The sequence below is a fragment of the Schistocerca serialis genome, chromosome 11, assembly GCF_023864345.2.
Source record: "Schistocerca serialis cubense isolate TAMUIC-IGC-003099 chromosome 11, iqSchSeri2.2, whole genome shotgun sequence".
Lineage (NCBI taxonomy): Eukaryota > Metazoa > Arthropoda > Insecta > Orthoptera > Acrididae > Schistocerca > Schistocerca serialis.
Window position 1 is genome coordinate 65,656,831 of NC_064648.1, and position 25,028 is coordinate 65,681,858.

The 25,028-nt window shown below is 44.9% G+C and overlaps 1 protein-coding gene across 1 annotated transcript in view; it reads right to left on the minus strand.

Moving 5' to 3' along the window:
* LOC126427337 (glycine--tRNA ligase) overlaps positions 1–25,028 on the minus strand; it is a 145,243-nt gene that overhangs the window by 112,450 nt on the left and 7,765 nt on the right. The window contains exon 2 of the mRNA XM_050089664.1: positions 23,769–23,988. Within this exon, the coding sequence (XP_049945621.1) occupies positions 23,769–23,988 (220 nt within the window). The remainder of the gene's footprint in view (positions 1–23,768; positions 23,989–25,028) is intronic.

Genomic DNA, 25,028 nt, shown 5'->3' on the forward strand with positions numbered 1-25,028 from the left:
CACAGTCTCTGAGATACATTTTCCATTTGTATAGACGGTATCCACAAGAAGTGGAGATATTGAGGAAGTACTGAGCAGATATGCGATTCACTCATGCAAGGATTTGTTAAGGTATAATACGCTAAGTCATATGAACAATCACAACACAAACAGAGAATCTGTCATGATGTTACCCTACACAGACTTGACGTAAGGACACTTACATTTACCCATGATTTGGTAAATTGTAAGCTCCCCCTTTCACACACCCCTTGAAGGTGATGCAAACATTATAACGTATTGTGTACTCTTTTTATGTATTAGCAGTAGGATTTGGCAGTTTTTAGGTAGTGAATAGTTTCTTCCAGTCTATCTTTCTTTCTCCATTATCCTACCACCTACTGCAGCTGGGTATTGTTTGTTTATGGAATGTAAGAATATATTGTGTGACAGTAAACTTTCAGGTATGAATAAAAAGATATGAAGAAAACTGAATATTGATGGCATTACAAGCCTGGTCAACCACTAGCCAAGATATGGAATCGAAAGAAATAAAGAAATAGGCCTAATAAATGAAGGAAAGCCCGTGCTTTTAAGTATTAAGTCTGATGTCCCTTGGCATGCCCAAACCTGAATAAAAAAAAATTAATACCCCAATAAAAGAAAGCCAATGGGACTTAGTATAATTTTTTTTTAGTGTAAATATTTCACATGCATATTCTTGTAAATTTATATGTATTTGTATATGTGTTAAAACTTTGCATATTGTCAACATATTTTGAAACGTGACCACGAAATGTAAGGTTTCATAATTAACGATGTTAACATGCTTGGACAAAGTGAACTGTTAAAATGTAAATGTGGCAAAAAGTGTTGCAAACTGTGTTGAACAGTGAACGTTATAAACGACGAATTTTGTGTTGTTTGTGAAACTTATGGTGCATAAACCAAATAACTGTTTGTAAATCGATATAAACTGCAATTTACTTCGACGATAATGAGGATTTCCACACTGCAAATGAACGTTTGTTGGCAAGTGTAAACAATGTGGTGAAACACCTACCTTTGCGAACATCGACGCCGTTGTTCCTGGCCGGCCTTCAGATGCTTGGAGACAATTAACTCAGCACCTGTCGTAGGCGATGTGGAGGCTAAAAATTACATCGACCATATATGCCCCGGGAACAATAGTCATGAAAACGCACAAGGACCTGGAGTGTTGTGTCGTAACAGAAGACATGGACGTTGCTTCAGATCACGCACACGCTCAATCTTATGGTGTCACCGAACTTAACACGCCATTTATGCTGGAATAACAACTTGTAATGAACACTATGTGAGAGCGAATACTGTTGAAGACTGTCATAACACAGCGATTTTGAAACTGCCGCACGCGAAATTCAGTGATGCTATTGCGCATGCGCAAAGACTACGTGCTGCCAGAGATGCATTGGGAAGTCAACGATTGCTGGAAGCGCACAACATTATCTGCGCTGGTGAGCAGCTTGCTCAAACACACACTATGTAAACATATATATATTAATTGTCTAAAAAGGATCAAAACTGTAACAAGTGTATGTAGTATATAGATTTAGAAACCAAGTATTGGCAAAGATAATCCTCTAAGTATGCACGTTGCGTTTCCTGGGAAAATATGTATAATAGACATTAGGTATATCTATTCTATTGTTTGCTAGCCTGCCACGCTAAATGTTTTAGCGTGACAGTCGAGGGGGCGATGTAGCGGGGCTTTAAATTTCGCCGCGGAAATACAGAAGCGTCCGATCTTACCCGTCGGCTTTGACCCATGACGTCACAAATACCGCGGAAACGACTATAAACAATTCCAATATGGCGGTTATAAAAACATCGCATACGTATTGTAAACACTGAAATACACAAGTTTCACAAAAAGCCTAATGACTGTAACGGGACAAGCGTGGGAAATTAGGGGTTTTTGGGTGCAGAGAAACTAAATATACAGAAATGTAGCCACCGACCGCCATTCAAAACCACGCAAAACAACGAAATAAATCAACATCACAAAACTGACCAAATACCAAAAAACACATTCCTATCCATAATCGGACACTTCCCTTAACCTATATAGCTCAACAGAACCTACCGATCACATCCCTCAATAGAAAACTAAGAAACGAAAGCTTCCCTTACACCTACATACATCGGCACTTATGCAGTTTAGCAGGTACGGAAAAAATTTTTCATTTTTTTTCAAAATTTAATCATCATGTGTCGTTATGCGGTGGGGGGAGTCTGCAGTGCCCCCCCCATCCCCCCACAGGCTTCATTAGTGTCAAATCAATATTTTCGAATCATAGGCGGCCGCTGCCGCGGCCGCATTCCAAAAAAAAACTCCCAACCTAACCTCAAGTGGGCTACGCTACAGATCAATATGTTCATCAAATTGCTTCATATTACGTATACATGTTCATTAGTGTCAAATCAATATTTTCGAATCATAGGCGGCCGCTGCCGCGGCCGCATTCCAAAAAAAAAACTCCCAACCTAACCTCAAGTGGGCTACGCTACAGATCAATATGTTCATCAAATTGCTTCATATTACGTATACATGTTCATTAGTGTCAAATCAATATTTTCGAATCATAGGCGGCCGCTGCCGCGGCCGCATTCCAAAAAAAAACTCCCAACCTAACCTCGTATTCAGGGCTACGCTACAGATCAATGTGTAGGTCCCTTACGTCACGGGTCAAAGCCGACGCGTGAGATCGGATGTTTCCAACCTATACCCAATACAAAAAACTTACATAAATAACCAAAAAAAAAACGGAACTTACCTCAAAAAAGTTCCAGCTCCACAAACTAGATTTGCCACCACAATCACACACAAATGCACACACGCACGCACACACACACACACACACACACACACACACACACACACACACACCAACGAAAAAATACTGAACTAAAATTAAAACCCAACCTACCCAAACGTCAACCCCCTCCCCCACAACTCCAAAATACAACACACAAACACTGTACAACAAAATAAACCACCCACCCACCTACCCAGGCCACCCTAACTAACCACTTTCGGTCTATACATTTTACCCACAGCCCTTAAAAAAACCCGAAGAATGCAATAGCCCTCTGGGACACTCTTCCGCCAACAGTACTCATCTAAATGAGACTGAAGGTTGGAAGAGCGCCTCTTCCCCCTCCCAAGAACTGACTTAACCGCTCCCCACATCCCCTCAATTGTGTTAGTGCAAGCCCCAGTATCATAATTCTTAAACTCTAGACTGTAGTTCACTACTAAATGATTAAATCCCCTCTCACCCAACCCCCTATATGAAGAAAACGCATCTGAAACTACTGTGGACCCCGGCTCTACATACTCCTCAATTAACCCCACTAATTCAGGCTTCGACCTCCCCTCCACAACCCTAAAAACACATTCAGTACCCCCACCCCCCTGAACAACAGCCCCCCACACCCAAAGACCAGCCACAGACTTCCCCCTCCCATACTTCCTTTTACCAAACTGCGACTCATCCACCTCCACAAGCACCCCATGCCCACCCAACTTACCCCTGTACTTAATAAATTCGGAACACACCTCACGACAAAAGGAATACCAGTCTAAAACAGTCCTCTCACTCACACCAGTCTCAAACGCGCAAAAACTCTGCCCGCAACTATAACAAAAATAATACGTAATAAGCACAATCTCACGCATGGCCAATCTAGACTTCTCGAACCAGGTACCACGCCTTACAGAACGCCATACGCCATCTTTCCGGCAACACCACATGTATCCGTCCCTGGTCCGAGAGTCCGGAACTTTAACCAATTTCATAGGTTCACGGCACACACCGCACTTCACGACCTCGGCAATTAAGCCAAATAGCTGAAGAAATTTAATCAGCTCTAAAGCTGTCTCCCCCATCATCGCCCTCAACCGAACACTGTTAAGGCGGTCTTTCATATCCATTCCTGAACAAAAAACCACAACCAAATACACTCAATAACAAACTCACCCGACGTACAGCAATGAGCATTAAATTAACCATTAACTCACTAATAGAAATTCCGCTTCAAATCCAACACCTGAGCAACAGAAAACTGACCCCACCACACGAAACAAACGAAACAAATGAAAACCATGAACACACCACCAGAGAGCACGACAAACAAAAACAAGACATCTACAAACACGCCACAATCGCAAATCAAACTCCGCGCCGTAATGACGTCACACACCACAACACGCTTACGTCACGGGTCAAAGCCGACGGGTAAGATCGGACGCTTCTGTTGACCCTTCGCCGCGCTACACTCGTTCCCTCAGATAAAAAATATCCCGTCGCAGCGGTATGAGCGCTCGACGGCAGAGAAAATACTAAAATGGTAACACTTTTTTTGTTTTCTATCCGTTTTTTGTTTTGTCTCTTGATAGCGGTAGCTTAAGGCAGGCGTGATCGGATGCTGACGTAAAAACTTAATGGCTAATCTTGATCTGATTGTAATGTGTAGACATTGTGGAAGTTATTAAGAAATTCGGTGGATGGAAGTAGCAAAGTGAATTAAATTGCATACAGTATCAAGATGATTTTAATTGGTATAAATTTGTGATCCCTGGACTATTACAAGATTTCGGAGCAGATTTTTTCACGCTGAAATGAAGGAGATTTTTGAAGACGTGGACGCCGCCCGAAAGAAGATAAGTTAATCTGGTAAAGGATGATCTCTCGTCTATGCCACTTCCCCCTGTCAGTTACATTCTGTTATTCTCTGTTTCTTTTCAATAACTTTTGTAGTGAAAATTGGTTTAACTTCTGCTCAAAAACGCCACAAGGACCACCCCAACAATAGCTTTTCCGAATAACGAAGTCCGATAGCTTTTCTGTAATACAAAGTCCGATCTGCATTTATTTCTTTCTTTCCCTTTTTCATGGTCTCTCTTCTCCCATTTTTTTTATTAACAACTACAACTATGCAGTATTTCTCCATTTCCGAAAAGCATTTGGCCCAGTACAACACCTACTCAATGTCAAAAGTACAATTGTATGGGGGTATCGAATGGAATTTGTGACTAGATTGAGGACTTTTCGATAGAGGTTGCAGCAAGTTATCTAGGATGGAAAGTCATCGTCAGATGTAGAAGTAACTTCAGGTGTGCCCCAGGGAAGTGTGTTGGGATCCTTGCTGTTCACGTTGTATATTAATGGCCTTGCAGACAATATTAATAGTAACCCAAGCATTTTTGCAGATGATGCAGTTACCTATAATGAAGTATTATCTGAAAGAAGTTGCATGAATATTTAGTCAGATATCAATAATATTTCAAAGTGATGCAAATTGAGTTGATTTAAATGTTCACAAATGTAAAACTGTGCATTTCACAAAACAAAAAAACATTGGAATTGGCCTACTCATACAAATACCTGTGGGTGACACCTTGCAGGGATGTGGGACAGAATGATCACATTGGCTCAGTCACGGGTAAAGCACATGGTAGACTTCAGTTTATTGGTAGAATACTAGAGAAGGGCTATCAACCTGCAAAGGAGAATGCTCGCAAGCCATCTGTGCGATCATTTCTAGAATATTGCTCAAGGGTGCACGTCCCATACAAAATAGGATTAACAGGGGATGCTGATCATATACAGAGAAGGCAGCATGAATGGTCATAGATTTGTTTGATTTGTGGGGGAGTTTCACAGAGATACTGAAGTAACTGAACTAAAAGACTCTTGAAAATGGGTTTAAACAAACCTGGGAAAGTCTATTAATAAAGTTTCAAAAAACAGGGTTAAATGATGATTCTAGGAACACACAACAATCTCCTATGTATTACTCACATAAAGATCATGAGGATAAGATAGAATAATTACCACACACACACAGAGACATTGAAACAGTCATTGTTCCTGTTCTCCATACGTGAATAGAACATGAAGAAACCCTAATAATTGGTACAATGGGACGTACCCTCTGCCATGCACCTCACAGTGGTTTGCAGAGTATAGATGTATATGTAGATGTACTGAGAGAAAACCTGCTGGTTTGGCAAGCTCGGCATCCCTTGTACTGCAGCTGTGCCTACAGGTTGTCTGCAGGTGTGGAAGCACTCTTTTATGAAGGCTATTCATAAATCAACCTCCGAGTGGCTACTGAAAGTAAACAAACACTTGTAGCTTCTAGGCACATGAAGTGTTACATGCTTAGCTTTGGTCTGCATGGTTATACTTCAGGTGTGATCTGTCGTCCTGATGCATGTCTGTTTGGTTTACCTATTGAATATTTTCCGGTCACCATTGTTGAAGTTGACTGTTTACGTGGTCCTGTTACGCAGTGCCACAAAACTGTCTCACTGGACTTTTTCACCAGGTTGCGATGTGTAGGGTGTAACAAGACCTATGCGAGATACTAAATGACTCTTCAGTATTAATAATAAAATTTTAACCATGGTTACAATTTGCAGTGAATAGCTCTTCTGTAATGAGTAATTCTCAATAAGTTGACACACGTGTGAGTGTGTGTGTGAGTGTGTGTGTGTGTGTGTGTGTGTGTGTGTGAGAGAGAGAGTGAGAGAGAGAGACATGTTTGTACATATATCGGTAAATCAGAAGTGACAGTTCTCACATCTGATCTTCTATACTTTGTGAAACTTCCTGGCAGATCAAAACTGTGTGCCGGACCGAGACTCTAACTCGGGACCTTTGCCTTTCCCGGGCAAGTGCTCTACCAATTGAGTTACCCAAGCACGGCTCACGCCCCGTCCTCACAGCTTTACTTCTGCCAGTACGTCGTCTCCTACCTTCCAAACTTTACAGAAGCTCTCCTGCAAACCTTGCAGAACTAGCACTCTTAAAAGAAACAATATTGTGGAGACACGGCTTAGTCACAGCCTGGGGGATGTTTCCAGAATGAGATTTTCACTCTGCAGTGGAGTGTGCACTGATATGAAACTTCCTGGCAGATCAAAACTTTTTATTTTTGCCAGCCTCTTTTTCTCTGAGTCTGCTGCGACTCCAAAGCATAAGCGAGCAATCCACAGCAAGTGGAGACACACAATCACTGTCACACCTTTCCGATGTATGGAACTGGCAGCTTTCACACCTCATACCTCAAGTACATTTTCACTTACCACAAACGTTCCATCAGGAAACAAACCTGTCAGCCTAAGAAGATGAAGTTATTCTGAATAATTCCATGTAAGTCCACACACATGCGCAATTGGAAAAGGTGAAGGTCATTTTGCGTCAGTCAGCTTTTTGATGCATTCGAGAGTGTGTAAGTGACAAGCAATTGTAATGAACATCATACATGTCACCAGTTGCAACGTTCATTCTGACATTTACTTCCTCCAATCATAAGTTAATCCTTCTGCAACTCTACCACTTTCCAGCTCCCTCCATTTTACATAAGGACTACCGCTTTTAGCGTACTATTTGTTTACAATATGACACGAATGAAAGCTAGTGGCTATAAGAGAGATAGCTTTCGTAAAAAGAAACGTTATCAATTGAGGATGCATCTTTTAGTGGCACAAACCAGTCGCAACTTTTAATAAAAAGTTTCTACAGCCAGTACGGATTGTTTCTTTCAGAGTGGGGAAGCTCGGCTGTGGATGCCCACAATTTAAAACAACACACTCATTGCTATAGCGTTGTCCACAGATGTGGCACTGTTCTTCAATGAGGGCATAAATTAACCTCTGACTAGCTACTTAAAATAAAGGAATGCTTCTAGCTCCTAAATCTACATATGTACGCCACATGCCACCATCTGAGTGCACGGTTGAGGGTACCTCGTACCACTATTAAGTTATTTCCTTTCCTGTTACTCACAAACAGAGCAAGAGAAAAATGACTGTCTATATACTGCTGTACAAGCCCTAATTTCTCGTATCTTCGTAGTTCTTACGCAAAATGTACATCAGCAGCTGCAGAATCTCTCTGCCGTCACCCAAAAATGCCAATTCTTTGAACGGTCTCAACAGCTCTTTGCAAAAAGGATGTCATCTTCCCTCCACACGTTTCGAGTTCACAAAGTATCTCCGAAATACCTGTGTGTTGACCAGACATACCAGTAACAAATCTAACAGCATGTGTCTTAAGTGTTTCAATGTTTTCCATTAACACTACCAATAACAAAACATTTTTCATAACATATAATACCAAGGGGAAAGGGGGAGGGGGGGGCAGAGTACTTTGTGCCCACCATCAAAAAACTAAAAAAAATTATTAAATCTGTTTAACTTCTATCAGCAACATACTTTTAAGTAGATAATAATGTATATGTAGGGTACAAAACCCGAAAATATCTTTTAGCGCAATCTTAGCAATACCAACGCATTTTCTGTGATGTTTACATTGAGCGGAGGGGTACTTTATGAGCACTACAAATAACTTGAAAAAATACAAATTTCGTTAAGTATCACTGATTTTCATGCACGGCATACTTTTTAAAGTTATACAGATGTGCAAGAAGGTACATGAATCTGAAATTATGAATATACAAATTTGATGCAAAAAATCAGTTCACCGATAAGACAATTTTTTTTTGTCAAGTTCTACTAAAAATTAAAAACAGTTACAAAATGATTTTACAATATAAAGTACCAAAATAGATCAAAATATTTAGAGAAAGTGGAAACAAGATCTCCCCCCTCCCCACAACACTCTACCTGGTGCTGTGAGGGTTAATCCGATCTGTTGGGGGGAGGGGGGAAGATCCCAAACACTAGAGTAATAGTCAGGAATGGGTCACACTAATGTTCTACACACAGTCTCCTTTACAGCTGAGCTACACTTCCCTAAAATTCTCCCAATAAACCAAGGATGACCATTCACCTTCCCTGCTACCATCTTTAAGTGCTTGTTTCATTTGGTATAGCTTTTCAACATTACATCCAGATATTTAATTGATGCGACACCGTCAAGCAGCACTCTACTAACACAGTATTCTAAACTTACAGGGCTTACATTTTCCCCACATTTGAGCAAGCTGCCTTTCATCACACCAACAAGGAAGTTTCTCGGATCCTCCTACAGTGACTCGACGACAACCCTCGACCGTACAGTACAGGCTCACCAGCGGACAGCTGCAGGCATTTGCTCTCCCTGTCTGACGGATCGTTTATGTACAGGGTGCTTCACAGTTCACGTTACACATTTGTAGAGGTTGTAGAGAGCACTTCGTAGATGAATTTTTAAGTAGGAACCCGAGTCTGGAAATGTCATCCAATGACTAAACACAGACCATCAAAGTCATAGGTGCTGGCACCTGTAAATTTATGATGATACAATCGTCCAAGGATGATGGAGACAGATAAATGTATCAATCTGAGGTAAAGGCTCCCGGTTCAGAAATGAAAGAGTCCAAAGTTACATGATTCTGATAGCTCCGACAGTGGAACACGTGTACTGGTACTGTTGTCACTAAGAATACTGGGCGGCAGTATGGAGCAAAACAAGAAAAAATGTGCAGTAAACTTGGGCTCCAAAATGCATAACTTAGGTGCTGTGAGCACTTACCCAATACAGGGATGAGCTTCACACTAGCAAAGATTAACAAGCGCTCATAGTTCCTCAGGTATGAATTTTAGAGTCAATTTTTACTAGAATTTTTCTTTTCTCGGTCATACTAGCACCTCTGAAAGTTGCCTGCCCTACAGTCTTAGAAACAACAGTACCGGTACACGTGTTCCGCTGTGGAAGTATCAGAACAGTTTTTGCTTGTAACTTTTGACTCATTCGTTTCTGGCAGAGGGACCCTTATCTCAAATTTATACATTTATCGTTCTCCATCACCCTTTAAAGTTTGTGTGGTTCGTCGGTCGGATTAAAAGAGGGGGAAAGGGACCAAATTGCGAGGTCACCAGTCCATTGCTTCGAATAAAACAATGCCACAAGGGTGAGAATAAAATGAACGAGACTGACGACTCAAAACGGAATGAAAGGAAAAATCACAAGAATGATGAAGGGCAACACGTAAATGGACAAAAAGGGACAAGACAACCACAGAAACGCAAGAAACAGAATGAAGAGATTAAAACAACAAAGCAGATTACGACGGCTGACTGACCGTGAGAATAGAAAAGGAAAACCAGCCACTCTGTAACATATTAAAACCTCCACCCTAAAAGCACTGGGGTGGAGGACACAGAAGGACAAAGAACAGGCACTAAAACTTAGATCAAATAATAAAACCCACCCTCACAAATAAAATGTAAAACTAAATCAGTTCCTGAGGTGTCGGCAGATAAAATTAGTGGCAACGAGACCGGTAACCCGAGATTTCGCCGCCAGGCAGTCAAAGTGGGACAGTGCACCAGAGTACGGGCCACTGTCAACTGGGCACCGCACCGACACTCAGGCAGGTCTGCACGGCGCAAAAGGTAATCGTGGGTCGCCCGAGCGTGGCGAGTGCGGAGTGGTAGAGGACAACCGATTCCCCGTGAGAGGCCTGCACAGAAGACTTCCACACATTCGTAGTCTCCTTAATGACACGAAGTTTACTGTGTGTACTCTTGTGTCATTCCATCTCCCAAAGCTGAGAATCCCTACGGTGTAAGTCAGAACACAGGTGAGGTTCAGAGATGCCCATTTCCAGAAGCGGTTTCCGCTTAGCCCGTTTGGCCAGCCTGTCGGCAAGTTCGTCGCCTGGGATGCCGACGCGTCCCGGGCTTCACACAAACACCACCGAATGACGGGACCAGCCCAGGGTGTAGATGGACTCCCGGATAGGTGCCACTACAGGACGGCGGGGGTAGTACCGGTCGATAACTTGTAGGCTGCTCGAGGAGTCAGTACACAGAAGAAACGATTCCCCGGGGCACGAACGGATATACTGAAGTGCACGAGAGACGGCCACCGGCTCTGCGGTGAATACACTGCAGCCGTCGGGCAAGGAATGCTGTTCAAAATGGCCTCTGTGGATGTAAGCGAAGCCGACACGACCGTCAGGCATCGAGCTGTCGGTGAAAACCCCTTCGGTGCCCCAGAACACGCCAAGAATCGAGAGGAACTGACAGCGGAGAGCGGCAGGAGTAACTGAGTCCTTAGGGTCGTGCGAGATGTCCAGACGAATCTGCGGCATAGGTGTACACTGTGGAGGTGTACGGACGGACCTGGATGGGAGGTGGTAAAGGGTAGGACTCCAGTTCAGACAGAAGGGATCGTACGCAAATCGCAACCGTTAGCCCTGACCGGGGCCGCTGATGTGTGGGTGGAGCGAGGAGACGGTAATTCAGATGCTCAGGAAAACTACGAATGTGTGCAATGTAGCTGGCGAGCAGTTGTGCACGTCGGATCTGCAATGGAGGGACTCTGGCCTCCACCAGGACACTGGTCACTGGACATCCTAAAAGCTCCCGTCATTAGAAGAACACCACAGTGGTGCACTGGGTCGAGTAAACGTATGCTGAGGGTGCCACTGAACCGTAAACCAGACTCCCACAGTCAAGGCGGGATCGGACAAGGGCTCTGTAGTGCTGCAGCAGAGTAGAGCGATCTGCACCCCAGTCGGTGTTGCTCAGGCAGCGGAAGGCATTGAGGCGCCGCCAGCACTTCCACTCGAGCTGACGAAGGAGAGGTAGGCAAGTCAATCGGGCGTCGGAAACCGGTCCTAAGAAACAATAGGTCTCCACTACAGTGAGTGGATTGTCACGAAGGTAAAGTTCTGGTTCCGAATGAACGGTACGACGCCAACAGAAGTGCACGACACACAACTTAGTGGTCGAAAACTGGAAGTCATGGGCGAGAGCCCACGACTGCGCCTCGTGGATGGGTCCCTGTAGCACCAGTGCTGGTGGAGCAGTACGAAATGCAGAAGTCATCTGCATAAAGAGAGGGTGAGACGGATGGCTCTACAGCTGCTGCTAGACCGTTAATGGCCACTAAAAATAGTGATACACTCAATACAACAGAGCCCTGCAGGACCCCATTCTCCTGGATATAGCGGGGGGGGAGGGGGGGGGGGACGGACTGGGACTGTGGGGGGCATCAACTTGGACACGGAAAGCACGGAGCGACAGGAAATTCTGGATGAAAATCGGGAGCGGGACTCGGGGACCACACCTGTATAATGTGGCAAGGGTACGATGTCGCCAGGTGGTGTCATACGCTTTGCATAGATCAAAAAGGAAGGCAACAAAGTGTCGGTGCCTGAAAAAGCTGTTCGGATGGCAGACTCGAGGGACACGAGATTATCAGTGGTAGAGTGCCCCTGGCGGAAGCCGCCCTGACACGGAGCCAGTAGGCAACGTGACTCCAGGATCCGACCCAACCGCTGACACACCATACGTTCCAGCAGCTCACAAAGAACATCGGTGAGCCTGACGGGCTGAAAGCTATCCACATAAAGCGGATTTTTGCCAGGTTTGAGAACCATAACGACGGTGCCCTCCCGCCACTGTGACAGAAAGACGACATCGCACCGGATCCGGTTGAAGATGACGAGGAGCCGTCGCTTGTAGTCAGACGAGAGATGTTTAATCATCTGACTGTGGATCCGATCCGGCCCAGAAGCTGTGTCAGGGCAATGTGAAACTGCACTGAGGAGCTCTCACTCCGTAAATGGGGCGTTACAGGGTTCACTGTGGCGTGTAGTGAACGAGAGGACTTTCCCTTCCGTGAGCCGTTTGAGGGTGCGAAAGGGTGAGGGGTAGTTCGATGCAGAGGCTCGACCACAGTGCTCGGCAAAGTGCTAGGCAATGGCATTTGTGTCTGTACATAGCACGCAATTTATGGTAACGTCAGGGACACCTATTGGGGTCTGGTACCTAAAAATAAGTCTGATCTTTGTCCAGACTTGGGAAGGTGACGTATGGCACCTAATGGTCAACACGTACCTCTCCCAACACTCCTGTTTCTGTCACTTTATCAGCTGGAGTACACGGCCACAGAGCCGCTTAAAGACTATCAGATGCTCTAGGGTAGGGTGTCGATGCACAGCTTGCGGATGCCCTGTCACTTCCGGCGAGACCACCGAGGGACCGCAGGCACCGTAAAGAGCGAGGGATCTCGCAATTGTGGTAGTCACCTACTCGACCACTACATAGATGTTACCGTGTGGGGGAGATTCGACAGTGACATCAGAGGTGAAAGTTTCCCAGTACACCTTGTTTAAAGCCCATCTGGACAGGCGTCCGTGTGCCTGATTCTGGGGGCAGTGACAGGAAGATGGGGAAGTGGTCACTACCACACAGATCGTCATGTGCTCTCCAGTGGATAGATGGGTGAAGGCCTGGGCTGCAAATTGATAAGTCAATGGCCAAGTAACTACCTCGAGTCACACTGAAATGTTTGGCGCCCCAGTATTTAAGAGGCAGAGGTCGAACTGAGACAGTAGTTTACGCATCTCTGCCTCGGCCAGTAAGCACAGTGCCACCCCACAAGGGGTTATGGGCGTTAAAATCTGCCAGAAGTAGGAAAGGTTTAGGGACTTGATCAATCAGTGCAACCAGGGACCAGGTTTCCTGGAGGACAATGCAGAAAGCAGCTGTAAAGCTTAACAGTTGCCGTAGCTCAGCCAGGTGGTGGAAAAAACCACTGCAATTCCACTGGAAGATAACGTCATCGTGATACTGGGAAGACGTCGAACATTCGACGAGGCAGTTTACGCCTCAGGGTCACCTGCTGCCACTGGCTTTTTGCTCGAGCAGTCTATATCCATCGTGTCTGAGGGTCCGGCGAGATTCGGGTCCTCGGCGGACGCCACAATCTCCACCTCATCCTCAGATGCACAGCTCGCAGGTAGCAGTGGTGTTCCTCATTCTTGGGCGTCTTCTTTTTCAATTTCTCGCACTGTTCCTTGGGTTTCCCTGGCTGGGATGACTTCACCGAATCAGTCTCCGGGACTGAGGACGAGCGTGAAGCCCTACGACCAATTGCTTTTGGGCTCTTCAGCCACTGGCGGGCGTCATCTTGCCCACTGGAAGCGACCTGGGAAGGAAGTGACCCGAGGGATTCCTTCCTAGCAAGAGAAGCCAAAGACGACTTACGCTTCTCTGGCTTAGAAGTGGGGACGGACATCCCGGGTGGTTGTGGGGGGTGTTGCTCCCCAAGTAGGTGGTGCGGGAGCAACAGGGAGGGAAGTGCCCTCCACCATCAAGAGGGCAGGTGTAGTCTCCCGTTTCTGAGAGGTGACAGGAATTCAAAGAACTGATGGGGCGACAACTGTTCTCGTAGCGGCGGCATATGAGGAGGTCGGCATATAGGTGCTCAAATTTCCTCTTAGCCTCAGTGTAGGTCAGTCGGTCCAGGGTCTTTTATTACACGATTTTCCTCTCTTTCTGTAAAATCCTGCAGTCTGGCGAGCAAGGTGAATGATTTTCTCCTCAGTTGACACAGAGGGGAGGCGGGGCAGATGGAGTATCGGGGTGGGACGGATGTCCACAATCTCGACGGGTGGGGCTGGAAGTACAGCAGGAAGACATACGGCTGAACTTTCAGCACTTAAAGCACCACATCAGGGGAGGGATATACGGCTTGACGTCACAGCGGTAGACAGCCACCTTGACCTACTCGGGCAACGTGTCACCCTCGAAGGCCAAGATGAAGGCACCGGTGGGAACGTGGTTATCCCTCGGACCCCGATGGACGCGCCGGATAAAATGAACACCTCGACGCTCTAAATTGGTGCGCAGCTCGTCGTCAGACTGCAAAAGAAAGTCCCTGTGGAATATAATACCCTGGACCATATTTAAGCTCTTATGAGGTGTGATGGAAACAGAAACATCCTCCAACTTGCCACAAGTGAGTAATGCTCATGACTGGGCAGAAGATGCTGTATTTTATCAAAACTCACCCAGAGTACATTTTGGACAAGCCCTCCACTTCCCCAAACCTGTCCTCCAAATGCTCCACAAAAAACTGAGGCTTCACGGACATGAAAGATTCCCCATCAATTCTCGTACATACGAGGTACCGGGGTGAATAAGCTTCACTGCCATCCTTAGCCTGGCATACCTCCCATGGTGCGGCCAGGGAGGGGAACGACTTGGGGTCATATTTCTTAGCACTGAAGTTAGACTTTGCCGGCTTAGAGACTGCTGGCGGCGGACCACCAGCAAGGCATGACGTACTACGCTTCACGGCATATCATCCGCTCCGATGTCACTACTCCGACCAGGGGCCCTCCCAACGGGTGCCACCCAGCAGCAGGAAAGGCCACCTAACAGATCGCCATTGCCGGGAGTCCCGATGTCCCAGGGTGACGGGCATCTACTCCTCGGCATACGTGGGGAGTCAATGGTGCAGGCATCAGCAGAGCGATCCCTCTGCTGTCGGGGGGCTACAACCGACAGGGTACATGGCAGCCTCACCACAAAGGACTGGCTACCGTGCTGAATATCAGGTGCAAAGAAGTCCACGGTCGTCGTCGGCACAGAAAGTGATACTGCATAGCGCACGGTGGAAAATGCACCCGGGAAGGTGTCTTCGCCCGAGAGATGGAGAACGGGTGGGACTGCAATGCGACGACGAGAAATTGGACTAAAGATCTCGATGCACGGTGGACACAATGCACCAGATAAGGTGCCCTTCCCCAACTGGCTCGCTCTTCGAGAAAATTTTGAAAAATGGAGGTCAAATCCTACAGAGGACCATCACATAAAAGCCGAAACCTGTGAGACTCCTTTTAGTCACCTCTTACGACAGGCAGGAATACCTCGGGTCTATTCTAACCCCCTAGACCTGCAGGGGAGTTGAAAATTTATATCATCACAGAATCAACCTGTACATACATACATTTATAGGCACCTGTGCCTATAACTTTGAAGCCCTCTAGTGTCACTGGACGACATTTCTGGACACGGGTTCCTATGTAAAAATTGATTAACTAAGACCCCCTACACATTCTAGAAGTTTGTAACATGAATTGGAATTACGAAACACCCTGTATATACAAAGATTACAACTGGTCACGCCACATTTTTTCCTGGGCACTCCTGATGATACCCTCATCTCTGATGAAGACTCACCAATGAGGTCAAGGTATGGGTTATATTACTTAAGACGTCTTGACCCACTCTCATACCTGGGAACCCAATCCCTATGTTCAGACCTTCGTGTGTAGTCTGCACTGTAGCACCACATCTAACACTATACAGAAATCTAGGAATATAGAATCTGCCTATTGCCCTTCATCTGCAGTTCACAGGATATCATGTGAGAAAAGTACACACTTAGTTTTGCACAAGTGACGCTTGCTAAATCTGTGTCGATTTGTTGACAGAAGCTGTTCTGTCTCGAGAAAATATATTACATTCAAACTCAGAATACATTCGAGAATTCTGCAGCAAACTGATGTTAGCGATATTGGCCTGTGATTTGCAGGTCCGTTCTATCACCCTTCTTATAAACAGGAGTCACCTGCACTTTTTCCCAGTCACTTGAAACTTTGCATTGGGCGAGATTTTTTCGATAAATGTAAGCTGAGTAAGAGTCCAATGTCCCAGAGTACCCACTGTAGAACTGAATTAGCAATTGATTCAGACTCGGTGACATTTGTTTACAATTCTTTCAGTCGCTTCTCGACACCAGGGATCCCTATTACCACGTCCTCCATAAGGGAGTCCGTGGTGTCAACAGTACGTTCGTGTGATCCTCATGCGCGAATGGTTTCTTAAATGCCAAGTTTAAAACCTCAGTTTACCTTTTGTTGTGTTCTACTACCACAGTAGACTGGTGTGGCAGTTGTGTGGAAGAAATAGCAGACTTTACAGGTCACAATATGTCAGTCAGGTATCTGTTGTGCCCGTCAGCGTATAAGCGGCGAGTGACTGATACGGTCGGTGCTCTCCCGTATCCCACCTGCTGCGAGGTTCATTCTGTCATTCACATCCTACAAACTGGAGTCAATGTGGTTGAGATTTGTTGTCAATTGTGTCATTTGTAAAGTGACGGGATAACGAGTGACGGTGTCGTGAAAAAATTGCACATATGTGGGCAATGAAAGTGGTCCGAAAAGGCACCCATGTCACTGACAAACTCGTGCAACTGACATAACTGCGTGTACAAGAATTGAACTTTGAAATTAAGTAATAGTCCAAATATAGCATGCACGCCCATTCTTTCAATAAGCCCCAAACACGTAAGCAGACAATGTAAAACTGCAAAATAATGGTTGCAGTGTTTTATGATCACAAAGGAATATTGACAAGAGATTTCATGACAGTAAAGCGTGATGATACTGTAACATCACAAGTTTACTGTGGGATTTTTATGAAACTTTGAATGCAAAAAATAAACAAATAAAAGAAGAAAAAGAAGTGTAGGATGATTACTGAAGGGATTGCTGTCCTTCACAACTACGAGCGACCCCGTACTGCGAAACAAATGAAGAAAAATGAAGGCTTATTGGCTGTGAGACTGAACGTCCTCCATATATTGCAGATTTGGCACCAAGTGACTTACATCTGTTACCCAAGATGAGGCCTTGATGGCTACTCAGCACTTCATGACAGATAATGTGTTCAAGGATGCTGTCAACAAGTGGCTGAGGCACAACGCATTACTTTTTTTGATGAAGAAGCTGGTGTCAGAGTATGACAAATGTTTGAATCTGGATGGCAACTAATGGAGAAGAAAGGCCAACATCCCAGTATAGCAAACAATCCTGCCGGAGGAACATCCACAACTGAGCACTGTAGTAGAGGTTGAAAATACCATTTCAGTTGTATTCCTATTGTAAGGACTTCAAGATCCAGCCAGTTTCTATTTTGCATAGCTGTAAAATGTCCACTTTTAAAAGAAGTTTGTACATTTTTAATTTTTTAGCCTACAACTACAGCATATTATTGTGTGTCATTTTCTGTATCCTCAAGAAAATACAATATGCCTGTCATTCACAATGTAAAATTTGTCTCCCATCTTATCTTACATATTGCCCATATGAAGGAATAGAAATCCAGTACTGTACAGCTACACTATTGATGACAAACAGCTGGAGACAGCATCGGTCATAAAATATCTAGGCGTAACCAGTGCTTTTTTTTCTAAAAAAAAGTTTGAGGGTACTCCGACATTGGATATAATGCAGCAAAAATTACTTATAACTGAAGCATGGTATACCACACATCTGCTTTTAGCCATGATATAATCAACATTTCGAATCGGGGGAGGGGGGGGGGGGGGGGGGGAGTGGAATCGGACTGTTCAGTTGACTTTCAGCTCAAAGGAAGCAGGCAATACCCAGAGACACCCAAACATACAAGGGAATGTGGTATCGAACACTTCAGTTTATATCACCTCAAATGAAGCATGTGATTCCCACCAACCCCTGAACAATAAAAGAAAATGGTATCGTACACTTCAATTGACCTATAATACACCTCAAATGAAACAGGTGTGTCCAATCAATCCTCCGACATACGAAGCAATGCAAGGAAATATTACCGAAGACATATTTTAACCTATAAAACACCACTAAAAGACACAATACAACAAAAACCATTCACACCTATCATCAACAACAATAGAAACTACACTACAAAAATCTTTTGTAACCTTGTTTGGCTCCCGAAATGCCACAGATGATGGGTGGTATCCTGTGCCTGATCCAACTTTTAATACAGCTGAAAATTTATTTAACTATAAAACTACAGTGTAACTTACATTAATAGCATGTCAATGACATCGCTTTTCCCACCAAAAACTGCACTGGTATCGTTCGTATCGCAATTAACAACAAGAAAAAATGAAATAAAAAATTTACGTCCGCGAAATAAATCTTTGGCACTCTTCCCAGTTCTCAACATTGTAAAAAAATTACTTTGTCGATGAAAACGTTTAGGGGTACGCATCCCCCAGCGTTCCCCCAGAAAAACAGCACTGGGCGTAACTACCCAGAGTGACCTTAAGTGGAATGAGCGTATAAAGCAGATAGTGGCAAAAGCAGATGCCAGACTCACATTCGTTGGAAGAATCTTGAGGAAATGTAACTCATCCACGAAAGAAGTGACTTACAAGGCAGTTGTTCGCCCAATTCTTGAGTATCGTTCATCTACCTGAGATCTGTATCAGGTAGGACTGATAGAGAAGATCCAACGAAGAGCGACGCATTTCATCATCGGATCGTTTAGCTGGCGAGAGAGCGTAATGGAGATGCTAAACAAACTGCACTGGCAGAAGTTACAAGAGAGGTGTTGTGCATCGCAGAGAGATTTACTATTGAAATTTCGGGACAGCACTTTTCAGGAGGAGTCGGACAATATGTCACTTCCCCCTCGCATATTGACCACAAGGAGAAAAATCAAGATATTAGAGCAAATACAGTGGCTTACCGACAATCATTCTTCCCATGCACTATTTGCGAGTGGAAGAGTGCTGGACAATGGTACCAAAAGTATCCTCCGCCACACACCACTAGGTGGCTTACGGAGTATGATGTAGATATAGACATAAGCCACGTTGAGTTGCTGGCTTTTAGTTAGCAGCTTTTTGAACTGCTCCTACCTTTAGTGTGTCCCTTCATTACAAAATTGTTAAGGCTTTCGTGGCCACTTGTTGACAAACTGCCGATTGGCTTCTGTCTCGGGTTCTTCAGCTGAAATTTGTCTGATGATTTTACCGACGTTTCGCCAGCACAAGTGGCTGGCATTGTCAACGCTTCACCCTCCATTGCCAGTGGTGAACTGGAGCTGAGCCGAGACAGATTCGAATAGGCAGGTTGTCCCTTTATTGCTAATCCTGCTAGCTATTGAATGGTACAGGAGTTCCTGGCAGAGTGGATTTTGAGGTACAGCTACCTTCCATTTTGCTTGGTAACAAGATGATTTTTAATAGGAGTGGCACAGATGTACATTCTTTCAACTCATGACTATTGCACGTTATTCCACATTGCCATATGCTTTCCCACTAAATTAAAAATTTGCTTGCCGCTCACGGAAAGTGGAAAGAAGTTTCACTGTATTCTACGGTTTATACGTAAGCTTTAAGTTGCCAGTTTCCAGTTAGGGGTTGTACTACAGCAGTTCTGTTCCGCCTGTGTTCAGTCTGTTTCTTCATCACTCAATGATTCTCAATGCTTTTCATGCAACATTTTGTAGTGTTTTTCTTCCTTCTGCATGTAAATCACTAATTCAAATTGTGAACAGCCAGGCTATGTGGTACCGCATTGTTCAACAGATGGCAGCAATTTTAACTATCTGGTTTACTTCCTCTTTTGTGCTATCTACCATGCTCTGCACTCACTGATGGTACACCGTGTCACATACTCTCCATCACAGCATTCGGAGTCAGAGCACAAAATTATCACACCTGATGGTTGGCATGTAATGGCCCTAAATCGGTTGTGGTTTAAGTACTGGACAACAAACCCTTACAACTGAAGCAGTATTTTCAACCTCTCCTATCCAAGTACAGATCGTACATGAAATTTTTACCTACTTTTTAACAATACCAGAGAAGGAAAGTTGCTACTCACCATATAGCGGAGATGCTGAGTCGTGATAAAAAGATTCACACACTCATAGCTTTCGGCCATTAAGGCCTTTGTCAGCAGTACACACACACACACACACACACACACACACACACACACACACACACGAACACACAAACACATGCACATGTGTGCGTGCTTGTTAATTCCATCCCGGATTTACCATCATTTGATTTTTAGCTACTTTTTATTTTTATAGCCAGTTGGAAGTTAATCTATGAATAGGCCTCAGAGGAAAAAAAAAAACAGGTGGATAAACAGAAATTTAGAATCAGGTAGTTGAGATGGGAGAAGGAGAAGACCTGTGATGCTCTTTTGCCAACATGGCAGCCATTCTGGAAGCTATCTTTGGTACCGTTCTTAACTTTTAAACTGAAACAGGATCATGCAACATACCATAAAGGTAGAGAAGTACACAATAAAAACGATAGCATCTGTCATTTGAACACAGCTTTATCCATTTTCCAATTATATCACTTTTGTACAGGAGATGCAAATGCTGGTGATGACACAAAGGATAATGGCATGGGTTCAATGTGCTGTCCAGCATGTAGCAAGGTGGTGTTATCCGCTTCACGCATTCCTCAGAGTTTAAGCAAGACATGAACCAGAAGGTAAGCACAAGAATCAACAATCTGGTCACTAACGTGTGCAAGGTTTTAGAGCACTGCATACATAATTAATGTAATTATTTTCACATCAACATCTAAATCAACACAGACACTGTGCAATCCCCTTTAGCACATGGCAGAATGTATCCTGTACCGTTACTAATGATTTCCTTTCCTGTTCCCCTCGCAAATAGGGAAAAAATGGCTGTTTGTACAGCTCTGTACGAGTCCTAATTTCTCATATATTGTTGTCTTAGTCCTTACACGCAATGTATGTCGAAAGCAGTAGAACTGTTTGACAGTTAGCTTCAAATGCCGGTTCTCTAAATTTTCTCAAAAGTGTTCCTCGAAATGAATGCCACCTTCCCTCCAGGGATTCCCATTTGAGTTTCCAAAGCATCTCTGTAACACTTACATTCTGTTCAAACCTACCGGTAACAGCTCTAGTAGCCTACCTCTGAATTGCTTCAATGTCTTCCTTCAATCTGACCTGGTACGGATCCCAAGCAATAGAGCAGTACTTGAGAATAGGTCATACCAGTCTCCTATATACGGTCTCCTTTACAGGTGCACCACTCTTTCCTAAAATTCTCCCAATAAACTGAAGTTGACCACTGACCTTCCCTACCATTGTCCTCACTCGCTCATTCCATTTCATATCACTTTGCAACGTTACCCCCAGATATTTAAATGATGGGACTGCATCACGCAAGTCACTACTAATACTGTATCCGAACATTACGGGTTTGTTTTTCCTACTCATCCACATCCACATTTAGAGCTAGCTGCCACTCATCACACCAACTAGAAATTTTGTGTAAGTCACCTCGTATCCTCCTACGGTCACTCACCTTCGACACCACAGCATCGGCAGCTAACAATGAGACGTCACCACAGACAGACACGTCTGGACATTTCTTAATTGGAGGTACAGAACCCTTAATACCTTTCAAAGTAGTCCTCTCAGTAATGCTCACACTTCTCCCAGTGCTCCTGCCATTGCCGATAAAACTTCTGTAATGCGTCTTTCGCTTGGGTGATCAGCCAGGATGAGAGATTCTGTACAATGTCTTTTCCTGACTCAAAATGTGTTTCCTTCAGGGGCATTTTCAGGTCGTGAAATTGCAAAAGAACACAAAAGGGCAGGTGGACGCGGGAGCAGGTAGTGTGACTAAGCACACAAATGTTGTGTTAAGCCAGTGAAGTACGAGTCACACGTGCAGAATGGGCAGGCGTGTTATTGAGATGGGGCGGGCAAGTTTCTGCTGCCCACACATCCAGTCATTTGAAACACACAGCACCAGGAAGTCAGCAGAGAACGTGCCAGTAGGATTCCTCCCTGACAGTTCGGCCTCGTGGTGTATACTCTCGACTTCCCAACCCACTAGTGCCGGAGAGAATGGCCGACATGACTTTGATAGCGCTACGGACTTGAAGCACGTTTTTTGTCATCGGGTAGGTCTGGTGCTTCTACTTTGCGTCTCAGTTCCCAGGTCGTACCTACAAACTGAGGTTCCACTGCCCGCGATCACGACGCTCGGCAAGTCGAGGTTACTGTTTGCACTGTCCCGCACACAGTGTGCGATTCCCGCAATGTCACTTCCGATCCACCGTCAGCAGTTTCGATACAAATTCTGCAGACCCTCGCCTCACAAACAAATTGTCAGTCAAAACAGAAGGCACCAATTTGACGCTTACCCGCCCGACATCTACACTCGCTCGACGGCACAGTTATTTCTGCTCACTCGGGGTACGGCCGAACGTGGTTCGCTGTCCACCGGTGTGCAGACATCTCTGAGGCAGTCGTACCAGTCCTTTATCCCAGAGTTGCCGAGGAGACCGTCCCCAATAGCCTGTCAAATCTTGCTAACGTTTTCCCTCTCTGCCCATTCTGTACTTATGATTCAAACTTCACTTGCTTAACAAAACATTTCTGTGGCTAGTAACCCTCCCTCCCTCACCAAAGTGGCCCTACGTGAATTTTTACAATTTCCCCGAGCTGAAAGTGCACCTGAAAGGAATGCAATTGGAGTTGGGAGAAGACATTGTGCAGAATCTGTCACCCTGGCTGATTACCGACCGAAGGATGGATTACTGAAGTTTTTCCAACAATGGCAGGAGCACTGTGCAAATCACGAGCATCGACAAGAGGACTGCTCCAAAGAGGAATAGGGCTCGGTGTCTCCAAACTGACAGATGTCCAGACACGGGTGTCTGTCAGGATGTGTGAAAGTAATTATGTATGCAGTGATCAGATTGTAACTACGTACACACTGACTAGATCGTCAATGCTCGTGCTCTGGTACACGCCTCACTTAAACTCTGAGGAACAGGTGAAGCAGATATCGATCCCTCATGATTTTCCAGATATCACACTGAGCACGTGACGTAACACTCCGTGTCATCACCGGCATTTGCCTCGCCCTGTACAAAAGTGACACAATTTGAGAACGGATAAAGCTGTGGTCAAATGACTGACACCACTGTTTTTATTGTGTAATTTTCTACCTCGGATTCGATGCATTATTGCTGCTCAATTTGTTGCGTTTTTTACAACTTGCTGGGATCTGACAATCAACTAGAGTCTCTCTGCCAGCTGCAGACACTCTCTGCCGGCACGGAGAAGTTCACAACTGCACACAAATCTGCCGCACATCTCCACCTAATAAAGTCTCCACGGGAAAGACGGAGGTTCGATACTTTAACACGCCTCACACAGTGCTCACGAACTGGACTTACCGCCGTAGATGGCGAACGACTGGTCGAGGAAGAAGCGCCTCTTGAGCAGGTCCTCCATGCGCGCGCGGTCGAACGTGGCGCCGCCCTCGCCGGCCGCCGGCGCCGACAGTGCCAGCTCGCGGTCCTCCAGCACCTTCTTGCGCGCCTTCAGCTCCGCCACCGCCTTCTTCACGTCGAGCTCCGGGGCGCCCGAAGCCTTCAGCTCGCGTACCAGGTCACCCTGAAATGTTTCTGGCAATGCAGAGCTCAAATGTGCGTGCGATGTGTAACACGGCTGTAACCTGTCGAGATGATAAAAATACCTCGTATGAACTGTTTCTAATGACACTTATATAGAGGAGGCAGAAAGTAAATGTACTGTGACCATATTGGGCTTTTTTAACGGTAGTCAACACTGTGTTGTAGAGGGGGATCTCCTGACCAGAGTGAGCATCACAGTAACACGATACTACACGAACTCACATCGTAATGTCCAGATGCGCGAAAGAAGGCAGTAATAAATCTCTCCACATGCTGTAATCTGTTTCCTACTCCCAGAAAGAATGAAAACCACTTAATTTTTTTCAGACTGTAAACAGTTTACATTGAAGGTATTATGAACAGAGCTAGTGTGTTTAAGTGGTTTAGGGAGTTTGTGGACACAACAAATGTTTGTGACAAAGAGAGTGGAAGACTTCCCAGTTTCACTAATGAGTTTTCACAAATAATTGAGGAAACAGTTCATGAAGACTGCCAAATGACAGGGCAAAATTTCTGCAATGTTTCCACAACTCCTCAGAACCCCTTAGACGCAATACTCACAGAATCACAGCGATACTGGGAATCTGTGTGCGAGATTGGTCCCGAAATTTCAACGGAGCAGCACGAGAAAAATTGGGTGAATAGCACCCACGAGTTTCTCGACTGACTCGAATTGGAAGAACATTTTCTGAGACTGAATATGAAACTTGGGTGGCTCGTTACTTGCTCGAGACAAAAAGATAGTCACCATGTGCCAAAAAATTTGAAACCACAATTTCAGACAAAAAAAACATAGCCTCAGTGTTTTGTGGTCAAAAGGCACCATTTCAGTCAAATTTCTGTCTCAGGATGAGACTGTCAATGCACAATGATTTTGTGAGATCCTAAAAATTTCAAGAGGAGCATTCAAAACAAAATGAGGGGAATGCTGACACGAGGAGTGTGCTCATTGCACGACAACTTAAGTTCTCGCACTACCTAATGAGGTGTTGTTTGACTCACTTGGTTGGGATGTCTGAA